General features: G+C 40.5%; 1 protein-coding gene and 2 pseudogenes across 4 annotated transcripts in view; all 3 read left to right on the top strand.

Annotated features, from left to right (window-relative positions):
- Positions 1 to 17,977, top strand: part of NBEAL1 (neurobeachin like 1) — a gene marked incomplete at both ends in the record, with an annotated part of 229,171 nt that overhangs the window by 196,940 nt on the left and 14,254 nt on the right. For both annotated transcript variants that reach the window (XM_080689757.1, XM_080689756.1), the window contains 4 exons: positions 1,782 to 1,871; positions 5,834 to 5,943; positions 7,724 to 7,896; positions 12,628 to 12,722. In XM_080689757.1, coding sequence (XP_080545883.1) covers positions 1,782 to 1,871; positions 5,834 to 5,943; positions 7,724 to 7,896; positions 12,628 to 12,722 — 468 coding nt within the window. The remainder of the gene's footprint in view (positions 1 to 1,781; positions 1,872 to 5,833; positions 5,944 to 7,723; positions 7,897 to 12,627; positions 12,723 to 17,977) is intronic.
- Positions 2,674 to 2,852, top strand: LOC308259029 (ATP synthase subunit ATP5MJ, mitochondrial-like; annotated as a pseudogene). Its single transcript has one exon. The product of its transcript is annotated as an ATP synthase subunit ATP5MJ, mitochondrial-like (transcript).
- On the top strand, positions 11,839 to 12,113 carry LOC308259028 (ragulator complex protein LAMTOR5-like; annotated as a pseudogene). Its single transcript has one exon. The product of its transcript is annotated as a ragulator complex protein LAMTOR5-like (transcript).

The raw sequence follows: 17,977 nt of genomic DNA, 5'->3' as shown, positions 1-17,977 counted from the left end.
TGTTTTCACATATTTGTAAGAGTATTTCAATATTAATCTGTCTTTATCCCTAGATTCATGTTGTCTTGAGAGAATTATTTATTTTTTATTTATTTTATTTTGTTATTTTTGGGGGTCTAGGGATGGAACCCAGGAACATTCGACCTCTGAGCTATACCCCTTGCCTATTTTTTATTTTTTATTTTGAAACAGGGTCTCACTGAGTTGTGGAGGGCCTCACTAAGTAGCTGAGGCTGCCTGAGAACCACGATCCTCCAGTCTCAGCCTCCCAAATGCTGGGATTACAATTGTGCACCACCATGCCCAGCGAATTATTTAATTTTTAATAATACAAAGTCCACAATGTTGATCTTTTTCTTAAAATATCAAAGTTGCATAGAATTTAGGACATACAGAAATAATGCTCAGAAGTGATTAATTTCCAAGATGTGTCTTCAAGTTTACCCTCTCATTTAGTGACTTATAAGAGAAACTCATGGGAGTCAATATATATTGGTACTCAGGGCTATGATTTATTATGGTGAGAAAATACAAAGCAACATCAGCAAAGAGAAAAGACACAGGGGAAGCCAGGCATAAGCATTCAAGATTCTTCTCCAGTGGAATCACAGGCTGTGCTTAATTAACTCCTAGTAATGAAATTTGAAAACACCTTTTGTTTTCTTTCTGTTTGTTTTTAGCTTTCACAAAGTGAAACTATCTTTTCATCTACCAGGAAAGCTCATTAGAGACTCAGTGTTCAGGACTATTATTGGAGTCTGGTTACATATACCTAGCACCTATCAAAATTCTAGATTCTAAGCTGGGCATGGTGGTGCACGCTTATAATCCTAGTACTTGGGAGGCTAAGACAGGAGGATAACAGGTTCATGGCCAGCCTCCGCAACTTGTGAAGGCTCTCCGTAACTTAGTAAGACCCTATTTCAAAATATAGAATAAAAGCCGAGAGTGGTGATGCACGCTTATAATCCCATGCTTATAATTTGTATAAATTATAACCTTTTTTTTTTTTTTGCGGTACTGGAGATGAAACCCAGGGGCATTTTACGTCTTGAGCTATAACTCCAGCCCTATTTTATTCTTTAGTTTAAAACAGGGTCTCACTGAGTTGCAGAAGGCCTCACTAAGTAGGAGCTGAGGCTGTCCACAAACCATGATCCTCCTATCTCAGCCTCCCAAATAACCAATTTTCTCATTTGACTTAATTGAGAAATATATTCTATTTTGTGTGTGTGTGGTGCTGGGAATTAACCCAGAGGCATTCTACCTCTAAGTTATACTTCCAGCCCTATTTTTATTTTTTATTTTTGAAACAGAGACTCACTCAGTTGCAGAGGGATTCACTCAGTAGCCAAGGCTGGCTGAAAACCTTCGATCCTCCTGTCACAGACTCCCAAGTACTGGGATTACAAGCATGTGCTACCATGCCCGGCTCAAGAAATATATTCTTATATATGATCTATATTTTATACTTTATATTCATGTCTGTATAGCAAGGGAAAAGAAAGATCATAAATCACTGGCTGTTCTAAATGATGACTTCACTTATGTTTAACTGTAAAGTAGTAGAATAGAAGGTGGTGATGGGTTTCAGAAGTTTCAAGTATGCCATCCAAACATGGTTTATAACTCCTACATTTTAAACTAAATGGTTATATACTTCAGTAGAGTAAAATGCTGTATCACAGGGTTCTTCTTTCTTTAAAGAAATGGAAGTGTTCAATAATGTGTGCCTAGTAAATCTGAGCAGAACCAGTCACTAACCATCTTTTATTTTATAGGGAATTAGTGATGGTATTCCACTACTAAAAGCCATTGTCCCCAAAAATCAGTCTCGATCTTTTATGTCTCAAGGCAGCCCTGAGTTACTGGTAAGTTGATTTGTTGTTTTTTTTTTTTTTTTTTTGCAGGTCTGGGGCTGGAACCCAGGAACATTCTACCTCAGAGCTACCCCCCCACCCTATTTTTTTTATTATTATTTATTTTGAAACAGAGTCTCACTAAGTTACGGAGGGCCTCACTAAATAGCTGAGGCTGTCCGTGAACCAGGATCCTTCTGTCTCAGCCTCCCGAATGCTGGGATTACAAGCATGTGCCACCACGCCTGGCAAGTTGATTTATATCTTTCTCACACTGCATTGTTTTTCATTACAACCTAGGAAAAAATTAGGAAATACCATTTGTTTTTGTTTGTTAATAGTCCTGTGAGATAGGTACTATTATTATTTCCCCTCTACAGATAAGAAATTAAAACTAAGATGCTAGCTGGGTGTGGTGGCACACTTTTATAATCCCAGCATTTGAGAGGCTGAGAGAGAAGGATCTCTACTTGAGGACAGCCTCAGCTACTTAGTGAGGTCCCTTGCAGCTCAATGAGACCCTGTTTCAAAATAAATAATAAAAAAAGGGGGCTGGGGGTATAGGTCAGAGGTAGACTGCCCCTTTTGTACTTCCCAGTACAAAAGGTGGGGGGGACTCAGAAGCTGGGAACATAATGATAATCTCAGTATTGGGAGGCGGAGAAAGGAGGATCCTAGGCTCTAGGACAGCCTCACCATGAGAGACTCTCATCCACCTAGCAAGACCCTGTTTTAAAATAAAAATAAGCACTCGGTGACCTTTTTCCAAGTTGTCTGGGGGTCCACTGCGGCCCGAGCAGTTGATACTGCCAAGATGTTTCAAACCATTACTAAAAAAATCTGGGTCCCTAGGAAGCCCTACTACACCCAGGTTTACCAGGATATTTGGATGGGAATGGGGTTGATGAGCTTCATCTTTATAAAATCAGGAGTGCTGATAAAAAAAAAAGTAAAGCATTGAAAGGTCCTGCTCCTGCTCACGGTCGTCATTAGCCAGCTTACTTGAGTACACATTAAAGGAAACTTGAGTCTGCCAGTAAATTTAAAGACGCCATGTTAGGTGGAACACCAAGCACCGCTATGCCTTTGTCTAAGTACCATTTACTGTGTGGCACAAATAAATGTTTCTGTGAGGTGCACCACTAAAAAAATAAAAATAAATAATACCAGCATTTGGGAGGCTGAGACCAGAGAAACACAGTTCAGGGTCAACTTCAGCTACTTAGTGAGGCCCTTTGCAATTCAGTGAGACTCGGTTTCAAAGTAAAGAATAAAAAATAGTGCTGGGGTATAGCTCGGAGGTAGAATAGCCCTGGGTTCCATCCCCAGTGCTGCAAAAAAATAAAAAAATAAAAATAAAATAGGGCTGGAGAAATGTCCCTTGGTTCAATCCCTAGTAACACACACACACACACACACACACACACACACACACACACACACACACAAAATGATGGAGCATACCATAGTGAACAGTAGCGATTTCTGAATTAAACCTATTTTAATAATTAAGCATATTGTGTTTGTTGTTTAGAAAACAAAAAATCTACTCAGGCATGATGGCACACACCTGTAATCCCAATACTAGGTGGCTAAGATAATATAATCACAGATTCAAAGCCAGTCTTAGTAACTTAATGAAGTGTTTTTTTGTTTGTTTGGTCATTTTTTTCCATATAACTGGGAATAGAACCCAGTATTTTTTTTCCAAATTACTGGGAATAGAACCCAGTATTTATTTATTTTTTGAGGTACATGGGGGGGGGACCCAGAGGCCTTTTACCTCCAAGTGACACCCCCAGCCCTATTTTTCATTCTTTATTTTGAAATAGGGTCTCACTGAGTTGCAAAGGGCCTCACTAAATAGTAGCTGAGGCTCTCTGTGAACCATGATCTTCCTGGTTCAGCCTCCCAAATGCTGGAATTACAAGCGTTCACTACCAAGCCTGGCTTAAATAAAATAAAATAGAGCTTTTAGTAGCTCAGAGGTAGAACCACCTGTAGGTTAAATCCCCAGCACCCCCCCCCCACACACACACACATTTTTTTTCTAGAAAGATATATAAAAAATAATAGTAGTTTTCTTCAGGGGTGGGATTCTTGTGATTTTCAGTTTGTTACTGTTTGCGGTATTGGGGATTAAACCCAGGTGCATCTACCACCAAGCTATTAACCCAATCCTTTTATAATTTTTTGTTATTAAAAACAGGGTCTCACTAGGTTGTTCAGTGTTTGGCTACTTTTCTAGAACCTGTGATCTTCCAGTTTCAGCCTCCTAAGTACTAGGATTACAGGCATGAACCATCAGGCCTAGATGATTTTCAGAGTTTTTTTTTTGTTTTGTTTTGTTTTTGTGGTGCTGGGGATGGAACCCAAGGGCCTTCTACCTCCAGGCTATACTCCCAGACCTATTTTATATTTTATTTGGAAACAGGGTCTCGCTAAATTGCTGAGAGACTCACTAACGAACTGAGGCTGGCTTCGAACCTGCACAATCCTCCTGTCTCAGCCTCCCAAGTGCTGGGATTACAAGTGTGTGCCACCACTCTTGGCTTGATTTTCAGTTTTAAAACTTGTGTTTTTATAAATTTACCTAAATTGGGGGTTGAAAGGAACCTATTACTTTTATAATCAAAGAGTTGAAAAGCTTTTTTTTTTTTTTTTTTTTTTTTTTTTTTTGGGTGGTACTGGGGGTGGAACCCATGGGAGAGCCTCACTCATTAGCTGAGGCTGGCTTCGAACCTCTGTGATCCTCCTGTTTCAGCCTCCAAGCGCTGGGATTGCAAGCATGCGCCACCACACCCACGAAAAGCTTTTCATTTTCAAATGAAAATATTCATCTAGTTCTCCCTGGCTAGCCTTAGCAACTAAGAGAGGCCCTCCCCAACTTAGTGAGACACTGTTTCATAAATAAAAGAATAAAAAAGAGCTGGGGATATAACTCGGAGGTAGAATGCCCCTGGGTTCCATCCCTAGTAACTAACACACACACACACACACACACACACACACACACACACACACACACTCAAATGAAATTTAAGTCTTATTTATTTAGGTCCTGGGGATTGAACCCAGGGACAGTCTACCTCTAAGCTATATACTACCAGCTCTATTTTATTTTTATTTTGAAACAAAGTCTTACTAGATTGATAACTGTCTCACTACTTCCTGAGGCTATCTAAGAACCTGTGATCCTCATCTCAGCCTCCCAAGTACTGGGAATATAGGCATGTATCTTGTGCCCAGCTTTAAAATTTAAGTCTTAAAATAATTCAACTGAGATTACAAACTTGTGCTACCACACCTGGCTAAGACTTAAATTTTGTATGTTAAATACACTGTCTCACAGTATTCACAAATTATAAATGCTAAATCTTGTGCCAATCTGATTATACTTTGCTGTTTTCTTTAATATTTTTTTTCTTTCGTAGTACTGGGGATTGAACCCCAGGGCATTCCACCTCCAAGTTACACCCCAAGTCCTTTTTTTTTTTTCCTGTGGGTCTGGGGATGGAACTTGGGCATTCAACCTTCAAGCTACTCCCCCTGCCCTATTTTTTATTTATTATTACTCTTTAGTTTGAAACAGGGTCTCACTAAATTGCAAAGGGCCTCACTAAGTAGCTGAGGCTGTCCGTATACCCGTGATCCTCTTGTCTTTTTTTTTTTTTTTTTTTTTTTTTGGTGGTACTGGGGTTCCTGGAAGCCCTTCTCTCTCCGGGTTACACTCCAAGACCTATTTTTTATTATATATTTTTTAAATTTGGAAACAGGGTCTCTTAAGCCAGCGCAGCTGGCTTCGAACCTGCGCGATCCTCCTGTCTCTGCCTCCCAAGCGCGGGGATTACAAGTGTGCGCCACCACACCCGGCGATCCTCCTGTCTTATCCTCCCATGTACTGGGATTACAAGCATGTGCCACCATTCTGAGCTTTCTTTAATCATCCATTTGAGTTGTCATATTTTTTTCAGGTAACAGTAAGCATGAATTATGTTATTGGAACTCATGGATGGCTGCCTTATGACAAAAACATTTCTAATTACTTCACATTCATCAAGGATCAAACTGTAACAAATCCAAAGTAAGTAAATGAATATTTAAGACAGAACAACTATCAGGAAAAACAGCTAGATTGATTTCAGTTATTAAGCAATGTGTTGAGGCCTTTGTCTTCTTCTTTTCCTCCCTTATCCTCTTCCTTCTCTTTGAAGTTATAGCCTGACTTGATACTGGTTTAAAGACAAAACTGAATTTCTATAATTGTACTTATGGAAGCAAAAATTACATTAGAAACAGCAAACTTAGCCAGGCGTGGTGGTGCACGCTTGTAATCTCATCATTTTGGAGCCTGAGACAGGAGGATCGTGGTTCACCCACAGCTACTTAGTGAGGCCCTTTGCAACTCAATGAGACCCTGTTTCAAAATAAAGAAGAAAAAATAGGGCTAGGGGTGTAGCTCAGAGGTAGAATTCCCCTGGGTTCCATCCCCAGTTCCACACACACATATATAAGAAACAGCAAACTCGCCGGGCATGGTGGCGCACGCTTGTAATCCCCGCGCTTGGGAGGCAGAGACAGGAGGATCGCGCAGGTTCGAAGCCAGCCGCGTGCGCTGGCTTAGGAGACCCTGTTTCCAAATAAAAATGTAAAAATAGGTCTGGGAGTGTAGCCCGGAGGTAGAAGGGCTTCCAGGAACCCCAGTACCACACACACACACACAAAAAAAGAAACAGCAAACTTAATTAGAATTTTATCCTACTTCATTTTCCTTGCTGTTGTTTATTTGCTTTTGTTTTGTTTTGGTTTTGCCGTTCTGGTGATGGAACTCAGGGACATTATACCTCTGAGCTATACTCCCAGCCCTAATTCTTATTCTTTGCTTTGAAACAGGGTCTCACTGAGTTGAGAGCCTCACTAAGTAGCTGAGGCTGTCCACGAACTGTGATCCTCCTGTCTCAGCCTCCCAAGTGCTAGCAAGCGTGCGCCACCACGCCCAGCTTCCTTCCTATTGTTTTTTCATTTTTTAATATACTTTTTATTGGTACATCATAGTCTCACATCATAATGAAATTATGATAGGGACAAACATGCACATAGCACTTGGTGAGCTTCCCCACAGCTCTCTTATAATTCTCTTCCCCTCCCCATACACGATACTGAGATTGGCATTGATTAATTTCATACAATTGTTTTTTTTGGGGGGGTGGGTCTGGGGATGGAGCCCAGGGGCATTCTACCTCCGAGCTACACCCCCTGCCCTATTTTTTTTTTATTATGCATTTTGAGACAGAGTCTCACTAAGTTGTGGAGGGCCTCACTTAGTAGCTGAGGCTATCCATGAACCGTGATCCTCCTGCCTCAGCCTCCGGAATGCTGGGATTACAAGCATGCACCACCACGCCTGGCAATTTCATACAATTTTACTCTACTTTATAACTTACAAATAAACCCTGTGTGTTTTAGGAAATGGGAATTGCCTTAGCTATTTTTATTAAATTAGATTCTAATTTAGGGTGATTTTTCCATTATTCTAAGTTGTTTTAACTATTTGCTTGTATTTTTCCCAGATAAATTGCCAAACAATCAGTGTTGTTTTTAGGATCAAATTGCATCATATATTTGAAAAACATTTAAAGTTATATATTTGTTATCATTGTATCTTTCTAGTCTTTGTCAATGAAATATATACATATATATAAATATAGTAAGATTTATATGGATTTTTAGATTTTCTGAAAAGCTTATTAGTAGGCATCTCAAAGAGAACTTTTAGGACTTTTTTCTTAGAGAAATTTTTAAAAATAGTTGATATCAGAGTTAAGTGATTTTAAAGAAAATCTAATATTTAATTGTGTTTACAGAACTCAGCGTAGTATGAATGGTCCTTTTGCTCCAGGGCTGGAAATTACTTCTAAGCTATTTGTGGTATCACATGATGCAAAGTTGCTCTTCAGTGCTGGACACTGGGATAATAGCATTCAAGTGATGTCACTTACAAAAGGCAAGATTATTTCACATACCATCAGACATATGGGTAAGCATTAATATTTTTTCAATAAAAATATGATTTTTTTCAAACTATTTAAAAGTAGTACGTACTTCCTATACAAATGGATTACAGTTTACCTCTTTTATAGTTCTGGGGATGGAACTCAGGGCTTTATGCATGGTAGGGAAGCATTCTACTACCGAGCTTACACCTGCAGCTCCTAAATTTTATCTGTGAGGCTGAGAAAACTTTGTGTGTGTGTGGTGCTGGGGATTGAACCCAGGAGTATTCTGTCTCTGAGCTCTACCCCCAGACTGATTTGTTTACTAAGTAGCTATGGCTAGCTGTGAACCCAGATCTTCCTGTCTCAGCCTCCCAAATACTGGAATTATAAGCATGCACCACCTCGCCTGGCTCCTGAGAAAACTTTTTGATTATGAAATATTACAAATACCATATTTATAAGAGTGTCCAATGTGTTGTGGATATACTAAAGCACAATATAAATTAAATATATTTTCATTGTGTATAGATATCAGACTTTTATTAAAAACTGGCTGTTGTGGTTATAGTGGTACAAACCTGTAATCACAGTATTTGGGAAGCTGAGACAGGAGAACTGCAGATTTGAAAATAGCCTCTGCAATGTAGGAAAACTCTCAGTAACCAAGCAAGACCCTGTTTCAAAAAACAAAAACAAAAAGGACTCTGATTGTGGCTTGGAGGTAGAGTGCTGCTTGGTTCAATCCCTAGTGCCATGAAAAAGGAAAAGAAAACCTGACTGACGAAAGTACTTTAGCTGGACGTGGTGGCGCATGTTTATAATCCCCGCTCTTGGGAGGCAGAGACAGGAGGATCCAGCAGGTTTGAAGTCAGCCTCACTGGCTTAAGAGACCCTGTTTCCAAATTTAAAAAAGTAGGTCTAGGAGTGCAGTCTGGAGGTAGAAGGGTTTTTCAGGAACCCCAGTACCACCAGGAAGGAAGGAGAGGGAGGGAGGGAGGGAGGGAGGGGGAGAGAGAGAGAGAGAGAGAGAGAGAGAGAGAGAGAGAGAGAGAGAGAGAGAGAAAAGAAAGAAAGAACTTTAAAGCCGGGCATGGTGGAGGACCCTTGTAATCCCAGCATTTGGGAGGCTGAGACAGGAGGATAGCAGTTCGTAGACAGCCTCAGCTACTTTAAAATAATTAAAAATAGGGCTGAGGGTATAGCTTGGAGGTAGAATGCCCCTGGGTTCCATCCCCAGTACCACACACACACAAAAGTATGTTACAACAAAATAAGAACTGGTGTGGTGGCACATGCTTGTAATCCCAGCATTTGGGAAGCTAAGAACAGAGGATCATGGTTTGTGGTCAGCCTCAGCTACTTAGTGAGGTCCTTTGCTATTCAGTGAGACCCTGTTTCAAAATAAAGAATAAAAAGCCGGGCATGGGGGTGCATGCTTGTAATCCCAGCATTCAGGAGGCTGAAACCTGAGGATCGCGGTCATGAACAGCCTCAGCTAATTTAGTGAGGCCTTCTGCAACTCAGTAAGACCTGGTTTCAAAATAAAGAATAAAAAATAGGGCAGGGCTGTAGCTTGGAGGCCAAGTGCCCCTGGGTTCCATCCCCAAACCCACACACACACAAAAATAAATAAATAAATATAAAGAATAAAAATAATAAAGCTGGGGGTGTTGCTTGGAGGTAGAACACCCTTGGGTTTCCTCCCCAGTACTGCAAAGTAAATAAATGAATGAATGAATGATAAATGAATAAATAAATAAAACAGCAACACCTCTATTACTGCATTATGAGTAAAGCATGAAAAATAAAATTGTTAGATATAGTTTAATCTGGTATGTCTTAGTATCTCAGTCTTAAATTTAAGAAAAAATAGTAGATTTCTTTCATTTTTTCTTTTTCTTTTCTTTTTTCCTTTCTTTTTTTTTTTTATTTTGTGGTATTGGGAATGGAACCCAGAGGCATTCTACCTCCGAGGTGCACCCACCAGCCCTATTTTTTATTCTTTATTTTGAAACAAGATCTCACCAAGTTGCAAAGAGCCTCACTAGTAGCTGAGGCCGTCCACAAACCACAATCCTCCTATCTCAGCCTTCCAAATACTGGGATTACAACATGCGCCACCACGTCCGGCCTTTTTATTTATTTATTTTTTTATGCTACTGGGATTAAATAGAGGGGCATTCTACCTCTGAACTACACACCTACCCCTATTTTTTTGGGGGGGGGGTACTGGGGTTCCTGGAAGCCCTTCTACCTCCGGGCTACACTCCCAGACCTATTTTTACATTTTCATTTTGGAAACAGGGTCTCCTATGCCAGCACGCGCGGCTGGCTTCGAACCTACACGATCCTCCTGTCTCTGCCTCCCAAGCGCGGGGATTACAGGCGTGCGCCACCATGCCCGGCACCCCTATTTATTTTTTAATTTGAATCAGGGTCTCACAGAATTGCTGCGACTGTCCTCAAACCTGTGATCTTCCTGCCTTAGCCTCCCGAATACCAGGATTACAGGTGTGTGCCACCAGACCCAGCTCCTGCTAATTCTGTGTATGTGTGTGTGTGTTTGTGTTGCTAGGGATTGAAGCCTGGGGCATTGTAATTCTAAGCCACACCCTCATGCCTTATATTTTATTTTATTTTGAAACAGGGTCTAGCTAAATGCTGAGGCTGGCCTTGAACCTGGGATCCTCTTTGTCTCAGCCTCCCAAATACTGGGATTACAGGCATGTGCCACAGTGCCTGGCTCTGGCTGCTGCTAATTCTGTATCAGTGATTTATAAGATGTCATTTAGCTCAACTGGCTACAGTTCAAAAAATATTTTTCATATTGTAAAATTACAGTATAGTAATATGTGCTATTTTCCTTAGGGACATATAGCGATAGGATTGTATTCCCAATGAGAGGAGAAGGTGAATGAACTAAAGCAAAGAGGCATATCACAGATCACTGGTAGCCATTTTCCCCCCTTTTTTGGGGAGAGTGAGTGGTACTGGGTATTGAACTCAGGAGCATTCTATCTCCAAGCTACATATACCCCACCATTTGTTTTGTTTTATTTTATTTTATTTTATTTTATTTTATTTTATTTTATTTTATTTTTGGTGGTACTAGGGATGGAACCCAGGGGCTTTTCTACCTTCGGGCTACACTCCCAGACTTAATTTATATTTTATTTGGAAACAGGGTCTCACTAAGTTGCTGAAAGCCTCACTAAGTTGCTGAGAGCCTCACTAAGTAGCTGAGGCTGCCTTTGAACCTGCACAATCCTCCTGTCTCAGTCTCCCAAGTGCTGGGATTACAAGCGCGTGCTACCATGTCCAACTTTTTTTAAAATTTTGAAACATGGTATTGCTCAGTTGCCAGACCTGACCTAAACCTGCGATCTTCCTGTCTAGGACTCCCAAGAATTTGCTAGATAGCCATTTCAAGCTATCTGATGTTCTCCCTAGATTGCAATAGACCTTTCTCACACTCTACATCTATACTTCAGGCTCAGAAAAGGGTAGTGTTATCTGGGTGTGGTGGCGCAGGCTTGTAATCCCAGTACTGGGGAGGCTGAGACCAGGGGATCCAGGTTTGTAGACAACCTCAGCTACTTAGTGAAGGCCACCACAACTTAGTGAGACCTTGTTTCAAAATAAAGAATAAAAAATAGGGCTAGGGGTATAGCTCGGAAGCAGAATACCCCTGGGTTCCATCCCCAGTATGGCAAAAAAAAAAAAAAAAAAAAGGGTAGTGTTAAAGCTCTCCTAAGTGGGTGTGGCAGCACATGCGGATATTCCTAGTGCTTGGGAGACTGAGGAACACAGATCACAAGTTTGAAGCCAGCCTCAGCAATTTAGTGAGACCCTGTTTTAAAATAAAGAGGGCTGGGGATGTAGCTTAAAGGCCGAATGCCTTGGAAGTTCAATCCCCAGTACCAGAAATAAAAAGGGCTGGGGAGTGTAGCTCAGAAATAGAATGCTCCTGGCGGGTGGCCGGGATGGAGGCGACCTTGGAGCAGCACCTGGAGGACACAGTGAAGAATCCATCCATTGTTGGAGTCCTGTGCACAGATTCACAGGGACTTAATCTTGGCTGTCCTGGAGCCCTGTCAGATGATCATGCTGGGGTGATATCTTTCTAGCCCAGAAAGCAGCTAAGCTAACCTCTGACCCCACCGATATTCCTGTGGTGTGTCTAGAATCAGACAATGGGAATGTTATGATCCAGAAACATGACGGCATCACGGTGGCAGTGCACAAAATGGCCTCTTGATGTCTCTGACCAGTTCTCCAGCAGCCCATCATAGGGACTCAGTCCTACCTATGTTAATTATCTTGTAAAACTATAAAGTTCCAGTGGTTAGGCCATTCATTTGAATGTGTATTGGGCACTTTTTATTTATTTTAGACTAAGTTACTTTTTAACCAGCCTATTTGGATATTCATAAGAAAGGATCATGTTCTGAAACAGAAGGTCCATGTCACTTTGTATATAGAATTTTGTTATGTTCAATAAATCTGTTTGGAGGGGGAAAAAAAAGGAAGAAAAAGAAATAGAATGCTCCTGGGTTCAATCCTCAGTACCACAAAAAAGAGGGAAAAAAAGCCTCTTCTATATTTTGATACTGCTTCCTTCCTGGGTTACTTTTTCCCAGTGCCATTTGTACATTCCTCTCTGTGAGAATAATTGATTTAGGAGTAGTTTAAAAATTAACTGAAATTGCCCTTAAAGTTCTGTTCCAGTAAAAGTAAGGCATTTCATTTTATTTTATTACTTTTTCTTACAGATATTGTGACTTGCTTAGCTACAGATTACTGTGGAATACATTTGATTTCCGGTTCCAGAGATACTACATGCATGATATGGCAGATAACACAACAGGTAGTCACACATTTTAATATTCTTGGTTTAGATCAGAGGTTTCACCTTGAGAAAACTATTGAGATGTTCTAATAGGGTAATGAGATTTTCTCTTGCAGTGAATGACTTTTGGAGCTCCTTGGAAATTTTTCCCCATTTGGTGGTAATGGGGATTAAACCTGGAGCGTTCTACCACTGAGCCACAGTCCCCGCCCTATTTCGTTTTTGAAATAGGGTCTCCCCAGGTTGCTGAGAGTCTTACTAGGTTACTGAGGCTGTCCTCGAACTTGAGATCCTCCTCTCTCAGCCTCCTAAGTACTGGGCTTACAGGCATACGCCACCACACTCAGTATTCTTTCCATTCTGCCTTGTCCTGACTGGCCCGTATTTTTCTAGCTTGTTTGATGTATTGCCTCATCTCCTATTACTTTCCAAAATTTTCTCCTTGTTAATGTTGCCTAGGAAAATAGTAATAGTAATTATTTCTATTGTGTTGGTAGCATATTTCTACAGTCCATATTAATGAACTACTAGAAATTATAGCTTTAGGATTATAGACTTATAGTTTTTATTGACCTTATTATATTCTCATAATAATATTGCCTTTTTAAGGCTTTTCAGTTTTCTATCTTGCTTAATAGGCTTTTTCCAACCCAGATTTATATATTTAAAATTTTATTTTTCTTAACACCATATTTACTTCACAATGGGAAGCAAACCAGCTTTACCTACTGAATGAGATTTTTTTCTAGACTTCTCATTCTTTTACACTTTTTTTTTTTTTTTTTTTTTTTTGCAGTACTGGAGATGGAACCCAGGGGCATTCTACCTCCAAGCTACACCCCCAGCCCTATTTTTTATTCTTTATTTGAAACAGAGTCTCACTGAGTTGCGGAGGACCTCACTAAGTAGTAGTTAAAGCAGTTCGTGAACCCTGATCCTCCTGTCTCAGCATCCCAAATGCTGGGATTACAAGCGTGCGCCACCATGGCTGGCTTTACACTTATCTTTTTGTATGTGAATACCAAAATGTTTTTGTTTTGGTAGAATAATATTTGGTAAGGCAGATTCCTCTTTGTGTTCCATCTATACCTTTATTTTTTTTTAATTTCTTATCTATTCTTTTTTTTTTTTAATGGTAATGAATAAGCTTCATCCCCAGCCCTATTTATTTATTTTTGGTACTGAGGATTGAACACATTGAGGTATTCTACCTCTGAGCTGTACTATCAACCCTTTTTATTTTTTGTGTTTTGAAACAGGTTTCTTTGAAAAAGGTTATTCAGAGTCTTACTAAATTCTTGAGGATGGCCTTAAACTTGGGATCCTTCTGTCTCATCCTCCCATGTACTAGAATTACAGGAATCAGTCACCGCACCTGGTTTATTTTTACTTTTGAAACAATGTCCCACTAAGTAGTTGAGGGCCTAAAGAATAGGTTTATGCCCTAAAAAAAGGGGGATTTTAAATATATCTTTTTTTTTTTCCTTTTTGATGGTATTAAGAATTGAACCTAAGGACATTCTACCTCTGAGCTACAACCCAGCCTGCCTGCATTTATTTATTTATTTATTTATTTATTTATTTATTTATTTATATATTTTGCAGTACTAGGGATTGAATCCAGAGGCATTCTTCCTCCAAGCTACACCCCCAGCCCTATTTTTTATTATTTATTTTTTGAAACCGAGTCTCACGAATTGCAAAGGGCCTTACTAAGTAGCTGAGACTGTCCACTAACTGCAATGCTCCTGTCTCAGCCTCCCAAATGCTGGGATTACAAGCATGATTTTTTATTCTTTATTATTTGAAACAGGGTCTCACTAGTTGCAGGGGCCTCACTAAGTAGAGCTGAAGCTGGCTGTGAACCTGTGATCATCCTGTCTCAGCCTCCCAAGTACTGGGATTACAAGTGTGAGCCACTATGCCTGCCTGCCTGCCTGCCTGCCTGCCTGACTGTATTTATTTATTTGTTTGTTTGTTTGTTTGTTTGTTTGTTTGTTTATGGTTCTGGGGATTGAACTCAGAGGCATTCTACCTCTGAGCTACAACCCTAACCCAATTTTTCAATTCTTTTTTTTGTTTTTGTTTTTGTTTGTGGTACTGAGGATGGAACTCAGGGGCATTCTACCTCCAAGATACACCTCCAGCCCTATTTTTTAGTCTTTTTATTTTTGAAAAAAGGTCTCACCGAATTGTAAAGGGCCTCAATAAGTAGCTAAGGCTGTCCTCGAAACCGTGGTCCTCTGTTCTCTGCCTCCTGAATGCTGGGATTACAGGCATGGGCCACCATGTGGGACTTATTCTTTATTTTGAAACAGGGTTTTACTAAATTGCAAAGTGCCTCATTAAGTAGCTGAGACTGGCCTCAAACCGAGATCTCCTGTCTCACTTATAATACTGGGATTATAAGTGTGGGCCAACACACCCAGCTTTTATAATTATTTCTGTCCAGAAATAGGAAATGAGGTGGACGTCTGTCTCTCAAATACTGGGATTACCTATACAGGTATAGGTGTAGGCATGTGTCACTACATCTGGCTCATTTTCTCTAATTATCATATTTTTATTGTTACTTTGTTTTTTGTTTAAAAGTCATTTTCATTTCTAATTTTTGCTACTTGGGAGGCTGAGTCAGGAGGATGGTAAATTCAAGGCCGGCCTGGGAAATTTCTTAAGGTCCTGTCTAAAATTTTTTTTATTTTGTTATTAGGAGATTGTAATTTCAATATTTAGGAGGCTAAGACAGGAAGGTTGTAGATTTGAGGCCAGTGTGTGGTAACTTAGAGAGACCCTGATTCACAATAAAAAAGTAGAAAGGGCTGCGGGTATAGCTCAGTGGTAGAGTGCCCCTGGATTGAATCTCTAGTATCATATACACAAAAAAGTACTATTACAAATATGAAGCCAGGCACAGTGGTACATGCCTATAATCCTAGTGCTTAGAAGGCTACAATAGGAGGTTCTCAAGTTCAAGGCCAGCCTCAGCAACTTTGTGAGACCCTCATAGTTTAGTCATGGGCATTTTACCTCTGAGCTATACCCCAAGTCCTATTTTTTAGTCTTTTTTTTTTTTTTTATGGTACTGGGGATGGACCCCTTCTACCTCCGGGCTACACTCCCAGACCCATTTTATATTTTTTATTTGGAAACAGGGTCTCTTAAGCCAGTGAGGCTGGCTCTAACCTACGTGATCCTCCTGTCTCCGCCTCCCAAGCGCGGGGATTACAAGAACCAGGTGTGGTGGCACACTCTTTGTAATCCCAGCATTCAGGAGGCAGAGACCAGAGGATTGCAGACAGCCTCAGCTACTTAGTGAAGCACTTCACAACTCAATGAGACCCGGTTTCAAAAATAAAAGACTAAGCTGGGTGTGGTGGCACAGGCTTGTAATCCCCGCGCTTGGGAGGCAGAGACAGGAGGATCGTCCAGGTTCAAAGCCAGCCGTGCTGCACTGGCTTAAGAGACCCTGTTTCCAAAAATAAAATTGGTCTGGGAGTGTAGCCCAGAGGAAGAAGGGCTTCCAGGAACCCCAGTACCACACACACACACACACACACACACACACACACACACACACACTAAAAAAATCGGGGGCTGGGAGTTGTAGCTCAGAGGTAGAATGCCCCTGGGTTCCATCCCCATTATGTCAAAAAATAAAAAATAAAATAGGATTGGGCTGGGGGTGTAGCTTAGAGATAGAATGCCCCTGGGTTCCCCCAGTACCACAAAAAAAAGGGAGGGGAGGAGTTAGGCATGGAAAGTGGGAAGCAAGGAAGAGGGAGAGGGAGGGAGGGAGGGAGGGAGAATAAATAATGAATAAACCACCCAAAGCAGAAATAGCAAGAAATAGATTTGACGTCACTAAAAACCAAATTAATGAATTAATGGCATGGACGAAAATTTAAGGTATTCAAAATGAATACATAGTAAAAGAAAAAGATTAAAATAATTACAGAATAATAGCAATAAAAATGAAAGATAACCTGACGTGATGGCACACGCTTGTGATCCCAGCATTTGGGAGGCTGAGACAGGACGATCACAGTTCGAGGCCAACCTCAGTTATTTAGTGAGGCTCTTTGCAACTCAGTGAGACCCTGTTTCAAAATAAAGAATAAAAAATAGGGCTGCGGATGTAGTTTGGAGGTAAAATGCCTCTGGGTTCCATCCCCAGGACTGCAAAAAAAAAAAGATAAATCAGCATAAAGATAATTGCTGTCCCTTAAGTAGAAACTAGTAAACTGAAAATATTCAGACATATAAAACAAAAAGTTTATTTGAATTTAACAGGGAGTAAGTCTATAGATTAAAAGGGCAAATAACACATCTGGAAAATTACTCCAAGACAGTCATCATTGATTATTCAGATTCAGTTTTTGAGCTTCAGATGACTGTGAATAAGTCAGGTGTGACGTACACACCTATAATATGGGTATTTGGGAAGCTGAGGCAGGAAGATTGCAAGTTTGAGATCTGCTTGGGCAACTTAGTGAGACATTGTTTCAAAATAAACAATAAATTGGGTTGTGGATATAACCCAGTGGTAGTAGAGTACCCATTACTCATTGGTTCATTCCCCAATACTGTCCTCCCTAATGTAGTACTTTGAGTAAGTCAGTGACTATAACAACTTGCAATATTACTTTGTTTTTAGAAAGTTTAAATGCAATATAAATTTTGTTATAAAAAAATACAAGCCTGGCATGTTGGCTTAGTGGTGCACGCTTGTAATCCCTGCACTTGGGAGGCTGAGACAGGAGGATCACACAGGTTCAAAGCCAGCCTCAGCTACTTGGTGAGGCTTTCAACAACTTAGTGAGACCCTGTTTCCATATAGAATAGGTCTGGGAGTATAGCCTGGAGGTAGAAACCCTCTGTGTTCCACCCCCAGTACCATCAAAAAAACAAACAAATAAACAAAAAAGAACATAGCAGCTGGACATGGTGGCGCACACTTGTAATCTCACTTGTAATTCGGGAAGCAGAGACTGGAGGATTGCGGTTCGTGGACAGCCTCAGCTACTTAGCAAGGCCCTTCACAACTCAGCGAGACCCTCTTTCAATAAAAAAAAGACTAAAACGTAGGGCTGGGGGTATAGCTCAGAGGTACAGTGCCCCTGGGTTCCATCCTCAGTACCACATACACACACACACAAAAAAAAAAAAACATAGCAAGCTGGTGGCACACACTTGTAATCCTAGTACTTGGGAGGCTTAGTCAGGAGAATTGTGGGTTCTCTGCTGGCCTTAGCAAGTAGTGAGGCCCTACACAA

The sequence above is a fragment of the Muscardinus avellanarius genome, assembly GCF_963383645.1.
Source record: "Muscardinus avellanarius genome assembly, chromosome: 2".
Lineage (NCBI taxonomy): Eukaryota > Metazoa > Chordata > Mammalia > Rodentia > Gliridae > Muscardinus > Muscardinus avellanarius.
The sequence above is the reverse complement of the archived record's forward strand: the minus strand, read 5'-3'. Positions and strand labels throughout refer to the sequence as shown.